This window comes from Pempheris klunzingeri, chromosome 3 (genome assembly GCF_042242105.1).
Source record: "Pempheris klunzingeri isolate RE-2024b chromosome 3, fPemKlu1.hap1, whole genome shotgun sequence".
Taxonomy (NCBI): domain Eukaryota; kingdom Metazoa; phylum Chordata; class Actinopteri; order Acropomatiformes; family Pempheridae; genus Pempheris; species Pempheris klunzingeri.
In genome coordinates this window covers 17,239,505-17,264,330 of record NC_092014.1, presented here as the reverse complement: position 1 = coordinate 17,264,330, position 24,826 = coordinate 17,239,505, and the positions used below count along the sequence as shown (strand labels likewise).

The 24,826-nt window shown below is 41.1% G+C and overlaps 1 protein-coding gene across 1 annotated transcript; it reads right to left on the bottom strand.

The window, feature by feature from the left end:
* Window positions 1–395: 395 nt before the first annotated feature.
* Window positions 396–12,450, bottom strand: LOC139225709 (phosphoribosyl pyrophosphate synthase-associated protein 1-like). The gene is made up of 10 exons (XM_070856542.1): window positions 11,839–12,450; window positions 8,291–8,343; window positions 8,101–8,167; window positions 6,653–6,825; window positions 6,179–6,294; window positions 5,924–5,979; window positions 5,659–5,804; window positions 2,465–2,535; window positions 1,779–1,925; window positions 396–902 (listed from the first exon to the last, which is right to left on the bottom strand). The coding sequence occupies exons 1-10, from the start codon at window positions 12,000–12,002 to the stop codon at window positions 744–746; spliced, it is 1,152 nt and encodes a 383-aa protein (XP_070712643.1). The 5' UTR covers window positions 12,003–12,450; the 3' UTR covers window positions 396–743.
* Between the last annotated feature and the right edge of the window lie 12,376 nt (window positions 12,451–24,826).

Below are 24,826 nucleotides of genomic sequence, written 5' to 3'. Positions count from 1 at the left end.
TTACATCATACTGTATTAAGTGCTGATCTGTATAATATATTGCAACCATAAAATGACACCTTGTGCAATACAAAGCTCTTTGGCTCATGTTTTATGAGGAGCACTTTCATCTGATTGTAGCTGAACACTGTAGTTTGGCATGTCACACTTTTCCATGCTTCAAATAGCAAGCAGCCTGAGTTATGACTGAAACTGCTTCTGAAAGTTTAGATTCAGGTGTGAAGCCACCGGTCTGTGCATTTGAGATAGTTCCAAAAAGTATTTCTCACTGAAAATGCAAACAATATTTGTTCTTACTAATGCCAGCTGTCGTACTGTGCTACATTTGTCGTTTGTTTGTCACTTTAAATCTACATGATTCAAACATAAATAAATAGACAAAAAAATAAAAAAACTTCTCTCCATGAATTGTTTTATTTGTCAAATTCTGCAGCGTGCCGAGAGGCTGCACATGATACATTACGTTGTGCTATTCATGGTTAGTGAAGTGCAACAGTTTGTCTTGTTTGTATGTCCCACTAAGTAACATATCAGAAGAATAAAAAGAACCCAAGTTGCTTCATATGAAACAAACAGCAAATACAGCCAAGTTGCTGTTGACATGTTTATCAGCAAAACAAACAGGAATAAGAGGTTAAAGCCGAGACTGCAGTAAACTCGATTCTTGGTCATCAGTGTGTGTGTGTGCTTGGTATTGATTGCGCTGTGTGTGCAGGAATGTCAATGTATGTGTGTGTGTTGCCTCAGTCATCCACAGCGATGTTGCGGAACAGATAAGCCATGGACTCTCCGTTGTGGATGCGTCGGATGGCCTCAGCCAAGATCATACTGACATCCACAGTTTTGATTTTAGGACACTGCAGCTTCTGCACCTCATGAGGCACAGTGTTGGTCACCACCACCTGGGGGTGCAATACAAAAACCTTAGTGCATTTTATTGAAGCATTTTTCCATGACCACAGGGACTTTGCTCCCCTGAATCAAGGCCCTCAGGTAGCACTATAACTTCTACTCAAGATAAAATTGGCAAATTAAAAGACTAAATGTGGGTTTTTACAACTATAAATTTGCAAATGCAAACATGAACATAGTACATTGGTAGTACATACTTTGGAAATAGTAAAAGTGTGACCAGTGCCACATGGAAATATTATCACACATCTTTGCATAAAAGCAAACCCCCAACTAAGCTAGTGTAAATAATGTCAAACCTTCACTCTAATGACATAGCATTCCACAGTTAGTACACTGCATCTTACCTTCTGACTTGTTAAAAGGCTAAATTCATATTCATTCATAGTAAATGAACACTGACAAAAGTCAAGGCATATGTAAACAGGATATTACACGGTGTTATCTGTAATAAGTCTTACATCCATGCTTACTGTAGCCTTACATCTCCCTCAGACATTCATCACGGCACTAGATAACCATGATGAACACATATGAAGTTTTACAAAATTAGAATAAATAAATGTGGGGGGGGGTACATCTTGAAACCAACCCTTTTTTGTTTCAGAAATGTAAGAAAGACAAGCGGATATAAGCCAAAAAAAAGTAATAAGTCAAAAATAGTTCATTTTTAAGGAGGAAGGTGAAATGCTGATCTGATCAACAGTATGTTTAGGAGGTGGGACTGGTGTACATTGGAGCCTCTGCTCATATTTGGTTTACAACATGAATTTTGAAACTTTTTGCCATGCACCTTTAAATATCAACTTCAGTGACAAGATGGCACGGTGCAAGTCATTCTTTTTCAAATCCACACATCATTTTACCTCATCGATAGCGGATTCCTCTATTAGTCTTGGTGCATCTGCAGACAGCAGGCCATGTGTGGCCATGATGTAGATCTTGTAGGCTCCCCTCTCCTTTAGGATTTCTGCTGCTGCAACAAAGTCCTCCACATCATCTATGATGTCATCCTGAGTGATCACAGGGTTAGGCATCACACAGCGAAAGGGAAATAAGGAGAGAAAAATACATGTTTCTATATTTTGGGTCTTCATGCCAATAATTCTGAGCATCTGACAATTCTGAGAAGGTTTTTTTTGTTTTTTAAATATATATTTATCTGTGACTTGGTAAGTGGCATGACTAACTTGAATCAAAAATCAATAGAAATACATGGCCATGCTGCTCTATATGAGAAACATCAGCAATCAACTCATTGAATCCCACAAAACCCGTAAAAGCAACTAATAAAAGCCCCGTGGAAAATAATTTGTCACATAAATATGCACATAAGCACTCCCACCAACTAAGCTAACTCACTGACTATTATGTGAAACCTTCCCCCTTACAGTGCAACACAGGATTACCCCAAAATTAAAGCCAGTGTTCACACTTATCAGTCCAATAAGATCTTTTATGAGATCCTTCATTTCAAATTGCTAAATGTTAAACTGTTGTAGGTAAAAAGTAAATTGCATAGGATGTAGAGGACAGAGGATCGTGGTCTTACAATGATGATAGCGATTCTGCCTCCTACATCTCCAACAACAGTGATAGGTGGCTTCTCCTTTGCCATCATCACTGAAAGACACAGATGAAGAAAAATTACTTGATGGAATATAGCTTAGGTGTGTTCTGTAAACCCCAATCAGGAACGGATTCTTGAGGTGAGATGAAGTTATGGGAGATTTGGTCAGAAGGGATTTGGTTAAAAACCTGCAAACATCATGCAAGAGAGCTCTACCCCAACAAGCTTCCAGCTACCACAGCACCATTAAGGCCATTGAGGACAATCTGTGGGACAAATTTGGGTTGCTGCTAAATCCAAACCAAGCTTGAGACACAATTTACATTGTGCGGCTGCATGTGACTGCTTTTGGTATAGTGTTAGCTGGACAAGTGGGTGTAGAGCTGAGCCTCTTTTAGGAACCACAGAATAGGATCGATTGTTATTTGTAATCTATTCACCATTTTTAAACAGATCACACTACTGAAGTCACGAAAACAATAAATTTATCTCAGAGTTTATCCAAAACTTAAGTCTCTCCACTTGGACAGGTGTGTTACATTTTCACAGCACTTGAAAGGGATTTCAAATAACAATCGATCCAGATCTAGAACCCACCACATCTGACTCTTGGGTCCCCTCCACACTGAGGCCCTTACCATACCATTAACCTTTTTCCAAACAACAGCAAGGCGCGTTCAGAGGTCAGTTCCCAAATCCATCGCAAAACCATCCAGCAAGGCCCTCCTTTGCAAAAACTTAAATTCAAAAAGTTTTAAGCGGGCAAGGCTTTCTGAGTTGGAAAGGAAGCCAAGAAACTAGAATCCAAATACAATGACTACATTTCAATAAATGATAATATAATTACTAAATAAATACAAATTTAAGCAGTTTCTGAGCCCACAACTCAAAAGGTATCCAGCAAAAAGATGCAAAGGGAAAACATGACCAGAGTTTTAAAAATGTCATGAATGTCAGGCAGGGATATTATTATTTGGCATGATTATGTCCACATTGAGTAATTAATCAACTATAATATCCATTTAATAATTAGCTGAGTTATGCACTTTCATAATCAAAGTAGTAGGAGGATTCATTAGCATGGGTCATTATAAATAATGCTATTGCTACTCAATTACATAGGGTTTCATGTCTCTACTAGTACTTTAGGCTCTTTTTTCACCCCTTTACATTTAGCAGCCTGATGATTTACCATCTGCGGTGAGTAAGATAAATTAAGCCACATTGTGGCACACATGGGAGACTGAGGGCTTCCAACAAATATCGTCGCCACTTCAGGGAAAACAATCTTAAGAATCAAGTGTGCTTCAATGGATCAGGCCAGAGCAGCTCCCTCCTCTTAAAACAATGTCAAGTATTTTCCATTTCCCTTGCCAAAAGGGAAGCATAAACAGACACTGTGGATCATTAAAACAGAGAGAGGGTTTGGCTTAAACAGAAAATTCAGCTGCACACACAACTTGGATGTAGGATGGATGAGCGTTTCATTTCCTCATTCATTTCAATATCTTTGCAAAGAGCCCCCAGTTTGATTCAGCTCTACACTCATGAGTTCAACTGACCATACTCCTTGTGTTATTGAAGTGCTGGCTAAGAGAACACAGCTAGAAAATGTAATGCATGACCTAAATTCCTTTTGAACCACAGCGGTACGCTGGGGCTAGGGTGCGAAATACCTTACAGCAATAAGGATGCCATCATTATTTAAGGCAGCTTGGATTTGGCTCCAGGGAGCGGCCAAAAATACAATTCGCTGCATTAGGATGAGACATGCATCGATTTGAACTTACAGTGCAGTGAGATACTGATATACAGTATTTAGATACTGCGTGGCATGTGCCCTAATTGTTTCATAAACAGCCACTTAAAAACGAGGCTAGCGTGATGTACTGTGACCAGTTTCATTACCACAATAGATGATAAATAAAAAGGGGCCATGCAACACTAAGAAAGAAGGCTTCAATCAGATTCAGCCAGCAATAATTACAAATGACTTGCTCGCTGAATGTAAAATCCATCCATCCATTCGTTGTTATCTTTTAGGTTGCAGGGAAGCCCTCAGTAACTCATTCTTTCATTTCCATGCAGTGATGTAAAAACAACCAACAGGAAGCCCAAATGGATTCAAGCGTTATGATCATACTTGGGAGCTCTATCCCAGGGAATGGGACATGATGTCTGCTGCCTGCGTTTGCAAAAGATAGGATGGCACAGAAAGTATTAATGCACAATTGGACATACAAGTAACAGACAAACAAAAACATTACAGAGCAAAGAGTCATATCCAAAATAAAGTATTTCCAGCATTCTTCCGAGGAATCCCTGAGCAGCTGTGTTCCGCGTGTGTGAGAGAGACAGAAAGAGAGACAGACAGAACAGGCTGACATGACGCACATTTCCAAGTCGAGGGGGAAAAGGCAGAGGATGGTTAATTCAGCTGAAAAGAGAGACGACAGGATGAGATGAGGAGGAAAATAAATCTGGCCGAGGAAGGAAAAAAAGGGGGCAATGTCAGCCGGTGTCTGCAGTATTTCACAGCTGGCTACAACAATGCTTGGGGCAGGGCTGACCTGAAACATGCTGAGAAAACTCTGTGTGTGCCTGTGTGTGTTCCTGCATGGTCAGCATGATCATTACTCTTGTCTTAAGCTGGCCATTTTAGGCATCTTTAAGAAAAGACGGAAACTGTGAGCACAGGTCAGCTCTGCTACTTGCTCACAAGGTATTTGGATCTAATAAATGAACAATGAATACTAAAAAAAAAAAAAAAAAAAAAAAAAGATCCCACGACAGCTGCGTGTCCTTATATTTAACAATCTGGGGAACTACACTTTGTTTTATGATTTCTGTGGTTACAGACACATAAGCAGCAGATGGTAATGTACCATGGGAATCATTCTTCTCACAGGCTGATGACCACACAGCTTGAAAACCAAGCACTGATATCCTTTTTGGAAATGTAGCTCTCTATCTCACCCAACAAAAGAGCTGAATTGTTGAGGTTGTTCATTCATATAAAACCCGTAATGGAACACAGAATTGTTCAACTTGTTTTTGGTACTGCCATAACAAATATCTGTATATGACCGTCATTGGTTACAGAAAACAAGGAAACACAAATAGTAGAGACAGAAGCGTGTGAGCAGACACATAGGTAGTTGCGTAGTGTGCCTTACATGGTAGCTCCAGGCCGGTGTGTCCTGTGGTGGTACGGGACAAGGGGGGAGATTGTCGACCATCAGCCATGTCTGACTCGGAGTGATGGGCCTCTCCGTGCATCACAGCCAGCCCAAGACGCAGCCTCTCAGCGTAGGACTGGGCTCTGAGACAGACGGGCATGCAGACACACAAAAGTCAAAAAGTTTGCGCAGAAATATGAACATATCTACTAAAATCTAGAGTTGTATTATTAAGCAAGTGTGTGCCAGGCTGTATTGTTACCTCTTGGCAGCTGAAGGGGACTTTGCAACAATTATAGCATTCCTGTAGTCCGGGATCTGAAGACAGAGAAAAGGTCTTCTCAGTGCTAGAATATAAAACTGCCCATTTATTTTAAATGATAGATATTGTTCAAATATACATCAGCTCCAAAACTAATTCTTTGATGTACAGTACAACACATCGTCATCATTGGGACACTGTGCCTGTTCAACAAAGAGGCACAAAAGTGTTGAGTGTACAGTAATGCAGCCTCACTTCCTCCTGGATGTACTGAATGAGAAAGGGGGAAGCTCTCAGGTTGTCGACAGGGAAGTTGAAGAAGCCCTGGATTTCTTTCTGGTGGAGGTCCATGGTGATGATATGAGTTAGCCCTGCAACACCAAAGACATATGCACATGAGGGTCGGTATTCTAAACAAATTCCTGCAGCGTTCCAGGGTACATACACACACACACACACGACACCAAGAGATAAAACACACAAATTATTCAGGTGCAAGACTTGCACACTGAGTGATATGTACACAGTGGCTGATGCAACTCTGTTATGTGCAGAGTGGGATAGACATGAGGACTAGCCAACATGAGCCCATCAGTCAACACACCCAAACCACTCGCAACTGGCTGAACATTCATAACACGTGTCCCACTTGTTATATTAGTCTGTTTTTCTGACTTCTAAATAACAAATCAAAACTAATAAAAGGAAATTACAACACACAGTCCATACCGGCTTTAGCCAACATGGATGCGAGCAGCTTGCAGACAATGGACCCTCTCTTCCTCATTTTGCATTGCTTGCTGTACGGAAAGTAGGGAATGACCCCGATGATGTTCTTGGCACAGGACGTCTTCAGGGCATAAGCCATAACCAGCAGCTCCATGATGGCCGTGTTCACATCCCTGAGAAACAAGTAAGACACAAGAGGCAATAAGTCCGAGCAGGTGGTCGTCCACAATGCCAAACAGCAACAGGAGGACATGTTGATGGGGATCGATGAGTCAGCAGCTCCATGTGTATGAAGATCATCATTTCGTAAACCACTCTGAATACAAGTAAAAAGTGTCTGCAAAGACTAACCTGCTTTTATTCCCATTGTATTTACATGGCCTGTCATGGGACCAGCTTTTCCTCTGAGCCCCAAACCAAAAATAGCCTCCAAAGTTACTGGCTGTTGTAATATAATTGATCAAGTGTCAACAAAAGAAACACATAGCTGACTGGATATCTAAATGGGACTTAAATATGAAGTTCTGTTTAGGAGAAACACTTCAACATCATAATCAATATTGCCAATATCTGCACTGGCTAGAAATCAAAACTTTGTCACTACCACGGTGGCGTTGTTTTGATGACTGGCAGTTTCTCTACTGTACAAAGGTTGATGTAACACGATACAGTACACAGCCGAGTGGCCTTGACAGCTCGCTGAAACCAGAGATCCTACAGTGGCATGCTGGATCTGAGTACAGGGAGCTCAAAAATGTGATGTCTTCTCTGGTGACCTCTGGTTATCAGAGCATGCCTCCTCGTCATAGCAAATAACTGATTATCAAAGACAAACAGAAGCTTTAGCTGGTTTCGGTGAAAATGCCAGAGTTAGTCTTGCCTTGCTTGTTTCAGTTGCTGCAAAGATAAACATCAAAGTACATAAAGTGGTTTTACTCGTTTCGGTTAATTGCACAGTAGCACTGGAAATTGTCACAGGCTTCTTCATGTGAATGTAGTCATAAGAAGATACTTAAATCCCGTTAAATGTACAGTCATTTGTCATATAAAAAGGACAGTGACAGGCAATACTAACTTTGGTAACAAAATAATCCTACATGACAGCCATTAGCGAACGGTATTGGCATATTTAAATACAGTGTGGAAAAACATTATACATACATTAAAATCTGCATTTTGTTTTTGTCTCACTTGGTGTCAGACACAGACCTGTCATTTTCTCAGCTAATGAAGTTGTCGTGGCTAACCTGTTGCACCATCTACAGTTCTATGTCTGGGTCTGTTAGCTTGGTAAGTCTGCCATTTTGGGCCGATGGCAGCGAACCAAACATTAAATTTATCGGCAGCGTTGTGGGACAATTCTTTGAGGGTTCATCACATTACACATAGTACTATGATTCTATAATACAAAACATTAAATCCTCTTTTCTTAAATCCTTCTAACCCACCTGGGAATGGTCTGGATTATAAAGATGTCTTGTCCACGAACAGACTCTTTCACGTCCACTCTAGTCTCTGAAAACAAAACAAAAAAAACACAATTATTTTGGGTCCAAGTGAAAAGTTGAGAGAGACAATAATGAACCACAGCTAATTGACAATGGAAATGAGTGACTTCAGGATATTTATCAGTCTTACCTGTATTTGACTCCTGATAAACCACTGACTTGCCCAATTCTACACCCAAACGTCTGGGGGAAAAAACACAGTGTTAAAAACACAAAACAAACACACACACCTTTGTGTGTTCCCTTATTTGAAGGGTCTAAATGTTCTGTTTAGTATTAAACGATTGTTTTTATCTAATTGGTCGAGGGGATCAACTGAAAAACAAAAGGGCTGAAACAACTGAAAGATCGTAAAAAAAAATTAAAGCTGCAAGCAGCGTTGGAGGGCCCTAGCACCTTCGTGCACGTCAGGGTGTGTGGCGGCTTCGTCCTGTTGCTGGACTCCGACCCTTCCACGAGGCTCAGAATTTTCATGTATTTTGGACAGTGCATGAGTTTCATGTCACTTCCTGTGTCCCCTATGTGGCGCTAGAGAACAACCACTAATAATGACGTCCTGTATTCCAGTATATGAAGTGTTGACTACACTGTGAAAATTTTATGCAAATCAAATGGTTATTGGCACGGAGGTCTGACTTCCTGTTTCCACCAGGTGGCACAATGAGTGTAGTTCTACATGTACGTGTTCAGCAGACCCTCTTCTGTCCACTGATCAAATTTGAGATGGCTGTGATTAACCTGCTGAGAGAGAGAGAGACGTCCGAGAATAAAACATGCAAACACGTCAAGTTTGATGCTGATTGGATCATGTACAGTCAAGTTATTAACAACTTCCTGTTTCATGGCGAGTCATGGCGAGACACTGAAGTTTGACAGCTCGCCACGCCCAAACCGTTAAAGTTTTGTAGAGACCTTTAATAACTTTTCATCGTTGATGCCTTCTCTACCAGCTGACCAAGTTTGAAGTCGATCGCTTGAACCCCCTCAGACTAGTTCGTTCATTTACATCCCCTGTAAATCGCCAAAAATCCAATATGGCCGACTTCCTGTTGGGTTTAGGTCATTGCTCCAAGAGACTTTTTTGTACGTCTTGAAGAGATACATGAACCCACCAAATTTCGTACATGTACATAAAACGCAGTTCCGGGACTTGAAATTAGGGGGCGCTATGGAGCCATTTTGCCACGCCCATTGCCGAAACCTTTAAAATACATAATTTTTCACCACGACTAATGCGTGTGCAAAGTTTCGTGAGTTTCCGTGCATGTTCAGGCCCCCAAATTAGCAACTCTTTTCGAGGAAGAAGAAGAAGAAGAATTCCTTGCATTTCAACCATGTTTTCGGCCCCCTGGTTGCCTGGTTTCTTGCATTTCACGTATTTTTTCAGCCCCTTCGTGCTCGGGGCCTATGGGGTCCTTACACCTCTTGGTTCTTGGGTACTGACATGTTTCCTCCCTTGCACGTCTTGCATCCACGAATTTCAATAGGGTCCTCGCACCGCTTGGTGCTCGGGCCCTAATAAAACTGAGAATTTTGGTAGTCAGCAATTTTGGACACTTAATAGACTAAACAATAAATCAGTTCATTGAAACAAATAATGAAAACAGCAGACAAATAAAGTATGAAAATAACTGTTGTACAACTGCAAATTGTGCACGCTGTGACATGCAAAACTTACATGCCACAGCTTTTTAAACGCAGCCCTGTCTGACTAGAATAAGCAGTGAAATTAAATGACTGAGGGTAATTTATTTGTATGAAAAAAATGTGGCAGCCTACAAGGTTTTGCAAAGTTCAGTAATGTGATTGCATTAAGACGTTAAAATCTGTTGCCAGCTTCAAAGAACAAACATCAGCTAGTTAAGTCAGACTGAACAAGCCCAGACATTATGAATAAAATTGTGTCTTGGGTGTAAATTTTATCATGACATTTCTAATCTGAGCAGTCACATAACCAATCATGAAGATCACACCACAGATGAATGAGGGCTTGGCTCCGTGACAGTGGGAGGCTCTGCCAATGCAGTCAGTATCCCTGGATCCCAGGATCCCTGGGAAGTCCCCACCTCTCTGCATCTGTACTCATCTACTTATCTAACAAGGGAAAGCTCCAAGAAAATTGCAAAGGAGACTCAGCCTCAAAAACTGCCTTCTATTATCGAGTAAAGAATTGGACGCTTTACAAAAAAATGAAGCTGAAAGAGGACTTCAGTTTCAGGGGTATTTCAAATCGCAACCCAGTTACCAATCAGAGGAAATATTCAATAAAGAATTCAATAACATTTTCTGTGTGCTCATGTTGTTTAACCTTTGCTCCACAAGAAAACTCTACTTGGCTCCACAGCGGCAGCATAATCCCCCTAATAATGTTCTGCAGTGTTGCCAAACATTGAAAACCGAGAAAGCCGAGACGTTTTTCACTCTGTGAGCAATGCTGTTTTTGCTTGGCTGTCTGACAAGTCTGCAGGGTCAGGAAAACATGGCTGCTCCCTGGATTCAGTAGGCCATCAGTGATAGAAGAGGTTGGCGTTTGCCGAGATCTGGGTCAGTCTGTGTTTTTCCAAGGATGAAAAACTGGTTTATCTGGTTTTAATTGCAATTTACCAAGTTTGGCTTGTTTTTCTTCTGAACCAATACTCATGTAAAAGCCCCACGAATCATTGTTTCTTGAATAATGTCTGGCTGCCACATTAACATCCAGTGTGGAGTATCTGTGCACTGCTTACTCCCTTCACAGGACAGTGTCTGCAAAGTGTGTTCCTCTCATCACAGCGATTCTCACTGACAGGTCCTTTGAACCTCCCTTGTCTACACAAAAACTCAGATGACTCATTATCTAATAAAATCTTTCATCTCCAGTGTACAGTGCTGTGCACAGTGTGTTGTCAACATGCAATTACACTTTAAAGGGAAATGCTGATTAAGGAAAAGAGGGCTTTACAGACTTTCTCAAAAGAGCCTTACAATCTATTAATACTTCAAAAAAAAAAAAAAATAAATACCTGAAGCCTCCACTATCTATTTTATGCCAACATTCCATGTGTGTATGTTGGATCATTTTCATGCCAGGAAATTTGTTGTAACAGTTAAACCATCAAGGTGCATGAACTCCAAGAAGGTTTTTTTCATAGCAATTGACAGGAAAAAACTAGCAAAGTCTAGCTCAAGAAAACTGTGCCCTCAAAGTGATCACCTATGAAGTAGGGATGCCAGGCCTCGATTGTAAGATCGTAAGCTGTGGTTGCAAGCGACAAGCTAAAAAGTGTGGCACATGAAAGACACTGGACAAACACAAGCAATGCGATTACATACACATGCACTGTGGGAATAAGCTTCCTTGCAGTGCTTAAAAATAGATTTACTCCCTCTTTACCAACTCTGTTGTTTCTAGTATCTCATACACCACATCACCTGACGTAATATTTTGTAATTTTAGAAATGTTTCTTACACTGACACAGATGTTGTGTGTCACCATGAGGGAGTGTGTATTTTGCTTGTGGAGCCTAAATGACCTGTGTTACATTCAAAACAACACACACGCCCATTGGCCTCAGCTCACCTGCAGCTTTGACTCCCAGGTGTGCTGTCAGAAACATGGCAGGTAACACAGACAGTCTTCTAACTTAGGAACATGAGCTGACATTAGCCGTGTGAGTGTGGAGTTATGTCTCACTTACTCTGTGATCCTCTTGGCCAGTTCGGTGCAGGCGGTGGTGGAGTTGGCAGAGAAAACACGATATCCACTTCTTGAAATATTCATTTTCTTGTAACCATATGACAGTTTTGGAGGTTGGGAGTGAGAGACCAGAGACCTGTGACCCCCAAAACGCCTAATAGGCATGTTTCTTTGGAGTCAATGTGGTATTAATGTGGTCACGTTTCCCCACAAGTCGCCCCCCCCCCGAAAAAGTTTTAACAGAGAAACACTTTCTCCACTCAGATCTAAGCTGTGGGTGGAAAACACTCTTAACTGTGCATCTTTAAGTGGCGGAATACAAAACTCTCGGACGCTGCGCAACACAACACTGGAGATAAACTAGCTGAGCACAGAGCACATGCTCCACATGTAAACGTGGGAGCAACACTAGTGCTGATGTGAGCAAGTCAACAACCACCTCCACGCCGACACAAAAACACGGACTACCTAAAAACCGACAGCAGATGGAGAGCTGGGCTCTGTGTTTCCATGCGGGTCACCGGTCTTTGCGGTCTTTGGCGTCTCGCACACGGCCCTTTATGTTACCATGAAGACGACCTGGATGTTATTGTTTTGTTTTTTTAAAAAAAAAAAAAACCTTCTCTGGTGCTGCAGCGGTGTTATAAATTCAAAACTCCGCTGGCAACATTCAAATGTGGATACTGTAAACTTTGTAGCAATGCGGTCGCAGCAGGGAAAAACGCCACGGGTTCATTGGGTGGATTAAAAAAGGGAGTGACGTTACGGGGGACCAATCAGAGACGGCATCGAGACGACAGGGGGCGTATACAGGATCGTCTTGACCAATCAGTGCGTCGAATTTGGATGACCTAAAATTAAAGCGCAACGACCCAAAAACTATAGCAGTGGTTTGGCACTAAATGATTGCTAGCAGCTTTGGGTCATACTGTACAGTGGAGGGAAAAGTACTCACATTTATTTCCTTAAGGAGAAGTCGTGATAACACAATGTAGAAAACTGAGTAAACACTACATCCAGTTCTGATGGAAGCGTCAGTATAGTAATATTTTTTGACAGAAATGGCTTAATTTCTAAACCACACAGTGCTGGAACACCAGCTGGACTCACGTGCTGTCACACTTTCTAATAAGATGAATGTTGATGATCATGATATCCGCACACACTCTTCCAGCATACAGTTTTATTATTTGCAGAATAGAAATGATAACTTTTCAAGTTAACAAATTTTCTTTACCTGCTCTCACTTCATACAACATACTGTATGCTATGTGTTGAAAAATAGCATTTTATTTAATATGTATATGAACAATATACAGAAGGTCTGAGTAGCAACCGTCATGTTGTAAAGGAACATGTAATATAAAATAGTGATCCTGTCATGAACTTTATGTGATACTGCAACTTTAACTAAAGACAGTTGACTATACCTGGGTTAAAATTTAAAATGAGGATACTGAGCGCATCTAAGATGTGACATTAGCATTAAAAAAAAGTGTCAGTTGTTTCTGTATAATCTACAGAATGGGGCCACACACACTTAATGGCTTGTATTGTTTGCAGTGCAAAAGTGCTTACCAGTCAATGTACAGTAGGTTCACAGTCAGTAAAATGTCCTGTAGTTTTACTTCAATGCTGTCTTCAACTTGAAAAAGTGGCTGAGTAAAGTATGTGTAAAGTCATTAATGTGTGAATGCTGCAGGAGTTTCAAAGGCTTCAGCTGCACCATAACCCTAAAAATACAACATTTCTTTGTTTCCATCCTGGCACTACAAAGAAGGCTGTCCCTTACACTGTAAACAGAACTCATAAAAACATACTGCTGATGGTGTCCCATGATTAATGGCATTTAGACACTTTTCTGCAACAGATCAGGCACATGATGAACCATGATGAACATGATGAACCTACTTTAGCTCAGTGGATCACCACACCTAAAACACAGCACCATACCTAACACACCCTTTCTGCATTCCTTAGGTGATAGCACTTTTAAATCCTCATGCAGATTGTGCCACAAGGAATAAAATGCAGAGTGTCTCTCTTAGGAACTACAGTGTGTGGATCAGCTGTGTGCAGCTGGTTTAGGCAAACACTGTAGCTTTTTAACATAGCAGTTGAATGTCTTTTTGGGACTTCGTGGGCCAGGCACACATATATGCCTGCATAAAACCAATACACTCACCATTGCAAGGGTATGACAAAGGCAACAGCAAATCCTGCATTACTTTCCTCCATTTAAACTTCAATCTCAGTTCACTGTTCGATGAAATTTTGTCAGGTCAATGACCTGCATGTGATAACCAAAAAACATCACTCTACTCTTCTGGTTTGCTTGGTTTCTTTCTTCTTTTTTGGAGGAGTTTACCGTGGTCTTAATGGTTTGAGTTTTGTATCAAAACTGTCATTAAAATGCAGGTGACGCAGTCAGCCTTTCAGCACCTTCTCTTTTAGCAGGTCCAAGATGACCTGCCTCTCTTGGCTCTCCAGCTCAAATCTTCGCTCTCTCTCTTTTCTCTCAGCTCCCAGACGCTCCCTCTCCAGGGCAATCTTACCTGACAGTAAAGAAAAGGGAAATAAAATATGTTATTCAATTCTCCTTGAGGATGATGACGGCATAGTGGTCTGCACATACAGCGATTCTTTCCTCATTTATTAGGGCCTGAGCATAAAAGTGCCAGGGGCCCAAGTGGTCCCTGGCACAAAGACGTTATGAAGAGATTTTTAGCACTATTTGGATTGCGTGTGTTGATTTTCAGTTAAGGACCAAATTTTTGAGGCTTTTAGGAAAAAGTCTCAAAACTTTGCTCCCATGTTCACACTAGTTTTGAGATTAGTTTTAAGAAAACATTGCTCCTTTCCTTATGGCATTTATAACTGTACATCAAGTGTCATTCTCAGAGAAGAACTCACTAATATGTGATCTCCTATTTCCTTACTTTGATTTAGTATCCCTAAAATGAACCTTTAACACACGTCACATAGCACATTTCACTGCCCCCCTGAAAAACTTACTTCTTTGAATCTCCAGCTCCTCCCGGCGCAAGGCGAGCTCCTCCTCTCGCAGCCTTTGCTCGGCCTCTGAGCGTTTCTCCAGGAAGGTGAGAATCTCAGAGTAGGTCTGGCAGCAGCACTGGCAGGGACGCTTGGCCATAGGCGCCGATGAAAGCTCTGCCATTTCCTCGCGGTCTTCTTCTGGTTCTGCTGCAATGGTAATTATGTTAAAAAAATTTACCCATTTCTGAAGGGAACAGTCAACTACACAGCACCATCAATGGAGCTGGCAAGGAGTACTAGCTGAAGACCGCAGTGGGTTCATGTTTCACACTTAAAGACACATTTTGCAGAGTTATTTAAGTTTGCTTGTTTGGTTGGTTTGGCTCATTGATTTGCTTCTGATCAATGGAAATTTCATATTCCAGTTGTAGTTCTCACATGAGGATTATGGGGTGATTTATACAGTAAACAGTAAACAAAGGTCCAGCCTCTCTACCAATAAAATTATCATCAATTTGTTGACAGCAGGCTGCCATTTCAATCCAAACCCAGTGGAGTCTTGTCCTGTCTAGTGTTGTGAGTGTGTTTTTACCTGCTGTGGGTGTTTGTGTGATAGTGATGTTGGGTTTGTCCTGCTCTGGTAGCGTCAGTTCCTCTAAAGCTCGCTTTCTCAGTTCATCATCCTGGAAAAGATGAGGGCGAGGTTATTGTAAATAGCACTCCTACTGCAATTGTAAAAAGAAAAATGAAAATTATGAGCGACAAGGGTTACCAATAGTAGCAGCAGAAGTTTTTTTTTAGTAATAGCAATACTTATGGTAAGAGTGAGACTATTTGTAGCAACAGTTAAACTGAAAGCGACCTAAGATTTAGATGAGGGCAATCTGACCCTCAAAGTGTGGTATGATTTTAAAATTTCTAGATCAAAAACAGGACTTTAACTTTAGCTTTAACTCACACGGTTGATCTGCCTTGAAAACCAGCTCATTAGCACTAAAGCGCCCTCTGTGTGACAACATTTCTTGCGCTGGTGGAGTCACATAAGATTACCTTCTCTAAACTACGAAAATGGCACTTATCGTGACACCCACCTGGTACTTTGTGCTCTCTCCACTGGCCAGGAGCCCCTTCTCAGCCTCCAGCTCCAAAACCTCATGGAGCAGATCCTCCTTTTGGGCGTACAACCTCTCTGTTCCAAACCTGAACACACCACAAGCACACACGCGCATTTATGTTTCTTTTTGGTAATAACCACACATCTAGGTCAGAGCTACTATTTTATCAGGAAAGAAAGCACAGTTTGCTTTTAATGTCTTCCAAAATATGGATCCTGGTGACTGAACCAACCTCCGCAGACTGGGAAAGTCTTGTTTCTTGTAGTAGTCTAGCAGCAGCATGGTCCTCTCCCTGCACCTCCTGGCATCCACCTCAAAGTTTTCATCTTGGAGGGCTGCAGTGATAATCTCCCCCACACGGGCCCAGATCCGTCCTGATAAGGATGAATGAGTTCACACACACATGAATACACAGTATGGAGGAAATAGGCCATTAGGCAGTTAGCTTAATACACAACCATGTCTGTGTTTATAGAACATATGCAAAGCAATATACAGAGCCCTGTTCCTGTTTGATTTAAGAGTAATTTGCATGGTTAATATTGATTGTTTTGTTGAATGAAAAATGTCTCTTTATTAAAACGCCATTGTAGCTTAATTAGAAATATTTTGTACACATTGTCATGCAGTTGTCTGCATCTGAACAGTACTCAAGCATTTTCAGGCGGATTAGTCCTTTAAAAAGAGTACCAACCTGGCTCTTTGGAGGCGAAGGGGTTCTGGGCGATGACCTCTCGCAGAAGGATGATGTCATGTCGTGCTGAGAAACGCACCTGCCGCTTTCGTGGGGTCGTGGAAGAGCCGGCGAGGGAAAAACCTGGAACTGGGAGTAGGATAATATACAATAGAATAGATGCATCCTGGGAATATTTTGAACCACAGCGAGGTGAGATGAAGAAGAGGGAAACCATCATTCACACAGAGCAGCTGGTTCACAACTGCTTTGACCTCTGACCACCTTGAAAAGGAAACAAATGAATCATATTCCATAAACGTATGGATAAATCTATGTTGAACATTAGTTAATACTGAACTCAGTGTAACCTAGAAAAGCCACTGATTTTATTGGACCAAAACCATTATGCATCTTGGCATTAGACTAAGTGGTATTAAACTCTTCTGTGTTAGATGACAATGGAGTAATTTTCAAATGTAATAATAGCCGATTATGTTGCTCAGTGGATTGTTTCCCTATCTGCTCATGTCATCATATGTTATTAATATGGCCATGGTGGGGAGGGAAACGGGCCTATGTTTTGGTGCGGAGTGCAAAGTGGTGACAGCAGCAGTCAGTTGCAGAACTGCTGTTTGACAGATGACAGCCGCTCAGCCACAGTGCACAAGTGCAGGCAGCCGGAAGCCCGCAGCTTAAAAAAATAAATATACACACAGAGAGGAGACAAATAGCCTGTAAAGCAGTGATAGCCGCACAGAGGCTACAGCACGTTCAATGCCGAACCATGCGTCAGAGGAGGAGGAGGAAGAGCAGGAGGAGGAGGAGGAGGAGGAGGAGCATTTGTGCACGAGTCGAGAGAAGCACCAAATGCCGTTTAGGAGATGTTTCTATAAGTGGTTGAAAGGCGCGTTAGACGTGCAGGTGGTAATGTATCTCACCGTGGTTGATCGGCATTTCCACCACCACCCGTTCCATGTCTCTGTTTGGTGCATCCGGGAACCGCCTGACGCGCGCTGTACACGTCCGCTCACCAGTACAGGTTCCCTACTGACGTGTAACTCAACTTGGCGGAGAATCACAATCTGGCAAAACGGAGGAGCCGCTCTGCACTTGTAGATGCATTTGTCCCACGCGGCTACAAGATGGAGCCAGAGAGCTGCTGTTCAGTCATCGTGAGGGGGGGATGCTTGGAATCTACTGCTTACAGAGTGAGGAGCATGTTTCTACAGCATGGCCTCCACCAGGATATGCACACGTAGGCAATAGCAATACATTTTTTTTTTCTGCTTATAAAACATCATACAATTCAGTCTGATTAGTCAGTCAATATTTAGCAAAAAGAAACAAAAGGACAACATAATAACTAGGAACAGGAAATAGTACACATGTGCAAGAATGAGTGATGCACTTGCAAGAAGTTTACTGCAACCAAATAACATTTCTATCTGAGCTTACAACCTCCTCGGGCATCAGCTGCCTGGTGACAGAGAGATAATGGATAACACTTTTGGTTACTTGTGATGTGACTAAAGACTGAAGACTAACATCTAATATATTAGATCTAATATATATTAGAGGCTTATCATACAGAACTAGAATGGACTGGAAGTTACGAAAGCAGTTATTATACTGTTATTATTAATTGATTAATAATTGCTTTAATGTAACACTCACAAAACTGCCAGTTTGTCCCTTATATTTATCACCCTGCGGTTCAAATGGTCTTATAAGATTCAAATGCTTGCATAGATTTTTTTTTTTTAAAATACTCGTGTGTTTATTTTAAAGACAGGATAAAAAACAAAAATGAGATCCCTGGATGGATCCTGGAAACCTTTTCTGACAGATGTCAAGGTTATTTAATGAGTATAGCTCAAAATCTGTCAAACAAAGTTGTGCTTCCCCCAAACCCTGACCTGTCTTTATATCTCTCCTGGCATTTTAGAGTTTAGCTTGTTGTGATTTTATCATCTGTGTTGCCATTACTTGTTGTTTCTAAGGTGATTCTGTAACCACCCAAAGTTAAAAATATCCACATATGCTTTGCTGACTTCGAAGCAACTGTGAAATCAAACAGCACATGCTGCACTTTATCATGATGTGCAATATATTACATATTTGTTTATGTATGTATGTATGTAAGTGTTTATTTATGTATCTATGTATGTACGTATTTACTTATTTATTTACTGTCAGAAGCACCCCCTCCAGTTGAAACAGTGGTATTTTAGGCATGTAAGGCACATAGTCAAAGCTACATAACCTGAGATAAACGCCAAAACAAAATAAGCATCTGTTCTGTCAGCATCACAAATAAAAGGGGCAAAATCAGTAGTCAAATTATTCCTTTGTCTATTGAGCTGTGATATATGATTAAAAAAAAAACACAAGGTAAAAAAACAAAGAGATGAAAAGTGGTCATGCTCTCTCGAAAAACACACACAGGGGCCTGCAGCTGCTCCCACAGTCAAAACATATCATTGCTACTTTGCCATTTTTCTGAGCAGACCCACATTTGCATGACGTTGCTGCTGACATAATGAGGGGGAGATAAGCAGGGAAGCAGACTCGAGACCTGGCAACATGCTGCATCGTAATCATTTGATTATTTGGTTAGAGAGTGGACACACTGGGAGGGAAGGAAGGAAGGGAGAGAGAGAGAGGGAGAGAGAGAGAATGCATGGGGGAAGGATTGACTGGGGGATGAGTCAGAGCTGCCTTTTTTTTTTTTTTTAAAGAGAGGAAATCAGTTTTGTTTCCTGCATTGGCGACTTCAGGAGAGAGTTAATGAAACGTGGCAACATTCCAAGTAAAAGCGCTGGTGCTGCCCACGTTCTCATTACTGGTGACTGTGAGGCTGATGTTGCTTTTATTTAGAAACCCCTGGACTAACGAGAGACAATAGGAAACAATTGTCAATTAAAATAGAACTATGTGACAGAGTCTGACAGGCTGGTAGGACAAAATATGGAGGGTGTATCAAATAACTTCTATCGAATGTCATCATAAGCATCATCAATGCTACGCACTGTGGTTATAATGATCACTGTGGTAGTAGTTAGTGAGTAAGCAGGCAGGCTCCAGCTGCCTGCACACCAGCAGCTGCTATCCTCAGTGCTCGGATGTCACTGGACTGTTAATTAGCCTGGACGCGCAGTTGTGGTCCTACTAGGATCAAAGAACTTTTCCAGTGAGTGCCTCAGAGCAGATCAACCTCCACAAGACCAACATGAAAAGTTTCTCCTCTCTGCACCAGTTTGCCTCCTCCCCACTCTTTTGCAGTGTTAGAAAAAGCATGTTTCTGTCTTTGGACACATTGCTGTGCATCTGCTTTCCAGTTTTAGGGCATTGTTACTTTGTGTATTATATTCATTGTGCTCAGTTTTGATTTTTTTAGGACTTTGTTATATGTACATTTACCAGTTTATTAGATACACCTACCAAAAACTAACGCAAGAGTCCAATCCTGCCTTATTGAAGGATATAATGTTCAGTTTTAGAGAGGTGCTGACTCAACATTATGGTGATTTTGGAGGAAAGTTTGAGATTCTGTTCTGCTTTATTGTATATACAGAGAGCCATTTCTCTTATTCAGCCAACCCTTACTGACAGAAATGACCACACGGTTAAATTATTGAATGATCAGTATATCAGTGCATCAAACACAGATATTCAGATTTAACTTAACTCTGAAGTTTACCTCATACACACATTTTCACAAATTTCAATGCATCTTATACTCAGATAAAAAGAACTATGAATCATTTATGGTATAAAAGAAAGGTGAATATAGTTTATGCAGCCAGCCACTTCATTCATGCCCACACAAAAGTTTATGAGAAGCAAGAAATCACAAGAACAGAGAGAAATATATTAAATAAAAAGTATATATATGCACGGTTGGTTTGGGAGCTCTTAGTAAAAGTCAGGAATCCAACTCAAATCTGGATGTTTTGGATTATTTTCACATTTCAGTATTCATCAAGCTGCAAGGAATCTGCACCCATGTTGAAATGTGTGGTAATATTTCCCCTTTGCTCACTCTTCAAATATGGATGTGCTAAATGTCAGCAGGCATGAACAAAGGCGGATTAAAGAGATGATGGCATACTATTTGCAAGAAGTATAATCTCACTCTTAGAAATGAGAGGGAAGTAGAAGTGGAATTAATTGATTTTATGAAATCGTATCATCTCATCTGCACCGTGATTGGGGAGTAAATCTGAATCAACATGTGGTTATTGTGGTCATGCGCCTTCAGTTTCTGGTTCCGTTCTGTCTTGTGCTTGCAGTACCCATGGCAACGAGTGGGGTGAGAAGGCATTTCCCCTTTGCCCTTTTTATTCCGTCTCATTCCTCTGCATCCTTGCAAACTCATGCCAACATACTGAGTACGTCAGTGTCAGACAACATAAAACTAAAGTCTGAGGGCAGTGTTTACAGATTTGAATTCAGCGAGTGTCTTCTTGAAGGGCAATTCAGCAGACGGAGGGGATGTTTTCAACTTCCTCCATTTTCATCCAGTCAGAAAAGAAGCCTTTTGAAATACTAAAACACCCTGCTGCTCCGGAGCAACTGAATGTCAGTCATGTTTGTTATCACAGGTAAAAACAGGCCGGGTCACTGACGAATACTGAGCAGTTCTGTAAAGTTAAAACAAGAGGTTTTCTGTTTAATTTGTTTTCTTTTTATGTGTGCAGCCAGAAACGTGTATTAACGGCTTTATCACTGTAAGCTCAGAAGACATTACCAAAGGAAAGGAAAAGTCAAGAAAAAGTCATTTAAGAAAAGTCAAGAAGTAATTTCTGAAAGCAATAGTTTGACATTTTGGGAAATTCACTTTTTTGCTTTCTTGCTGAAAGTTAGATGAGAAGATCAGTACTTATCCCTCCTCTCTCCATAAAATATCAAATTAGTGCCAGAAGTTAGCAGTTAGCTTAGCATAGCAGGAAGCAGGAAGAAACAGATGTTTTTCTTATAACGGTAGTGTTTGGGGAAAATGCTTTGTGGGAAGCAGGGGATTTTTTTTTTATGCAATACTACAAGCAGCCACTGGGACAATTTAGCAGCAAGAAGGAGTGGTGGCACCGTATCCAGCTCTCTTAATGCACCCATGAGCAGGGCGGGTCGTCTTCCTGGAGTCTTATGATCATTGTGAGGTTGCCAGGCAACCAGTGGCAACTTGACGTGTTAATTAGTAAGCATTAGAGGGTAAGGTGTAGTTTTGGACTATAGAGAGAGACAGCTTGTTTCCTCTGCCCATTCTTTATGCTAAGCTAAGCCAATCGTTTCATCTCTTGTCTAACTCTCTGCCATCTGTGTGATAACATTTTCCACTTCACTTTCTTTTTGTCACCTTCAGACGAGGTGCGACACCACAGCACGTTCTGCAGCGCTTCCAAGTCAGACAGAAACAGAAAGAAACACAAGTCAGTGACATGTTTTGCCACATCTAAAAACTGTTCAGTCCACGTGTGAGAAAAGCAGGGACACGTTTAATTGTAATAATAAGACTGAATCTTGAGATAAGATTTAATTTATTACATTTGCAGCTTTAACTGAGAACATTTAAGAACCCTGAACCTCAACTCAACTTTATAAAAGCAGGTCCTCATAGTCTCGCCATTGCAGCTTCACAACACATGCAGCCTTGCATTACAATCTGGAATTCATTAGATAGCGCGACCAAATGAAACAAGAAGTGAGAGCATACCATCCAGTCACAGTAACCATAGTAACAAAGCAGTGACAGCTACTGTACCTCTTGTTATCACCCTCGTGTTCAGAGGCACACAAACACATACAGGTACACGTAGTGCACACTCACACTCACGCACGTGTGTGTACACACACACGTGTGTATTGTCTCCTCTAACTGTATACACAGTGAGCTGTGCAGAAGGCGGACGTGATTATGGTGTTTGAATGACACTCCTGCCCTTTTCACGTAGCCTTCACTGAGAGCTGTCCTTGTGGGAACTTACGATATTTTCACTAAGGATGACTCACACTGAAGATTAGACTCCCTCTCCCCTCGCCAACTGTGTGCCCTCCCGCTCTCTTTCTCTCTTTTTCCTCCTCTCTCCTGCTTTCGGCCACTTCAAACTCTCTTCATGTATGATTTTCTATCTCCGACTCTATCTCCTGCAACGCTATGTCTTTCCTAAGAGGCTACATGGTCTCTTCCACGTCTTTAAGAATTTTCCTCAGAAAATTCTTGATTGATGGTGGTGAATGGCTCGGTTTATGTCTAAATGTGAAAACTGAAGAACAGAAACATGTCACATACTCAAAGTCCGCATGCAAAAAATAAGTACTGATAAGATAAGGGTCTTCATCAGGACAGACTGGTCTGTTTATCCACTGTCCAGCTTAACACACTTAAAAAGGCAAAGTTAATTACTGTATAAACTGATTATTTTGCCTCAGATAAAGGATTTTGTATTTGTAAGGAAGTTCAACTAATCATCAAATCATTAGTGTCTTTTTCAAAACATACATTACAAAGACAGTAAATCAGTTGTAGCAAAATGGTTTACACTTCATCAGAGTATCCACTTTACTCTCACTTTACTTACACAAGCCCATTATTTATTATTATTTCATAATTTTTCCATACTATTCCTGTTACATACATAATTTCAGCATTATTGTCATACATCTAATTCCCCTGTATACCTCCGCGATGGCACCAGACCTTGTTGCTGGGTGAAATCTGACCCAAAGCCTCTTTGACATGTTGAGACTGAATATCAAAAGATGTAGCGACTGAACAAAAGAGACAGCTGTATCCATCTCAAGGACAAGTTGGAGATAGAGAACACTGTGCCAGACAAGGATGAAAAACAAACTTGGAGATTCTCTGAGCAATGTGCCATCTGTAGTGATCAAAAAGATGAAAGAGATTTTCAATTAGCATCTACTATATGAGCTGTGTATCTCCAGTATATCTACTCTCCAGTCAAGCAGGGCAGCCTTGTGTTTACTTATTCTCCAAGCAGTTGTTAGTTTATCTAAAAGGGTGTGAAAGGGATTCAGAGGCTCAATTATGACAGATTTTTTTGTAATCCTAAGTAGGCCATGTCACCCCAGAGTGACTCCAAAATAATGAAAATCACATTTACAACAGCAATATTATTCTGCCTCCTGTCTACCTTTCATTAGGTAACCGTGATAGCGCTTGTGCATTTGTTTTTGTCACATTTATGAAGTCTCAACTCTCCCATCCATTCAACCTTCCTCAGTGTCTCATTGTAAAGATATGGGGTATACAAGGTTGCTATGGCGACTATTCTTCTTGGCAACACAGAGCTGTGCTCTGTAGTTCGATTGGCCATCCCTATGCTCAATGTAAGGGACATGGATACACCTCCTATAGGTACATATTCAGGGCATAACGACAGATAAGACAGATAAAATGTGAGGTGGCGACAGAAATATAATGTTTTACTCATACTGGAAGTGGGCTGAAGAGTTTTGCCCCCAGCCACCTGATCAACATGAAGCATAAAGTACCCACTAAAACGCTGTCAAGTGTACCTTAATGATGAGGCGTGATGAGTGTCTTTGTCACTGAAGTGGTATATACATATTACTGAAGGTCTAGTGGTCTACAGGGTAACCGTGCCAATTCATATCATTTGTGGATTCATGGATGGTAGGAATGAGCAATTAACTAAGATGCAGTAGCTGAAGTGAAAGCAGGGGGTGATACATGGGCTGATCCCACAGCCCTCAGTATGCAACGTGGAAGATGTCACTAATGGGAAAATACTGTATCATATAAAAAGGCAGCCCTTTAAATATTATCAAAGGGTAGTGGAGCAGGATGAGACATCAGTTCTGTCTTTACAAACCACCACTTTTTGAAAGGTTATACCAATTTGGATCTGGAGTCAAATCACAGGTATACTAACAGAGCTCCAGATTAATGTCAGTGTCATTATTGTTATTTCCTTAATGCTGTGTCTACATTGGCCTGTCGACTCCTGCAAAACAGCTTTTTAATGAGGAGATGCCAGGTATCATAACCCAGTTAAGTCTTTAGAAATAAAACTTTCAGGCATGTCGTGGTAGTTGAATCCAATTAGTGTGTACCATATACAGTACATGCCTGACTCGCTACTGTGCTACCATGCTATTTCTGTCATTCAAACACCATCCTTCCTGCCTGACAGAGAGAAATTAATACAATATGTCAG

Bases quoted from the DNA above. Each gene is read 5' to 3' on its own strand.
- LOC139225709 (XM_070856542.1), bottom strand. From the start codon at position 12,002: ATGCCTATTAGGCGTTTTGGGGGTCACAGGTCTCTGGTCTCTCACTCC. The intron at 5,980-6,178 runs GTGAGGCTGCAT...CTCTGTCTTCAG, and splicing joins TTCAGTACATCCAGGAGGAA to ATCCCGGACTACAGGAATGC. The intron at 1,926-2,464 runs GTAAGACCACGA...GTGATCACTCAG, and splicing joins GCAGAATCGCTATCATCATT to GATGACATCATAGATGATGT.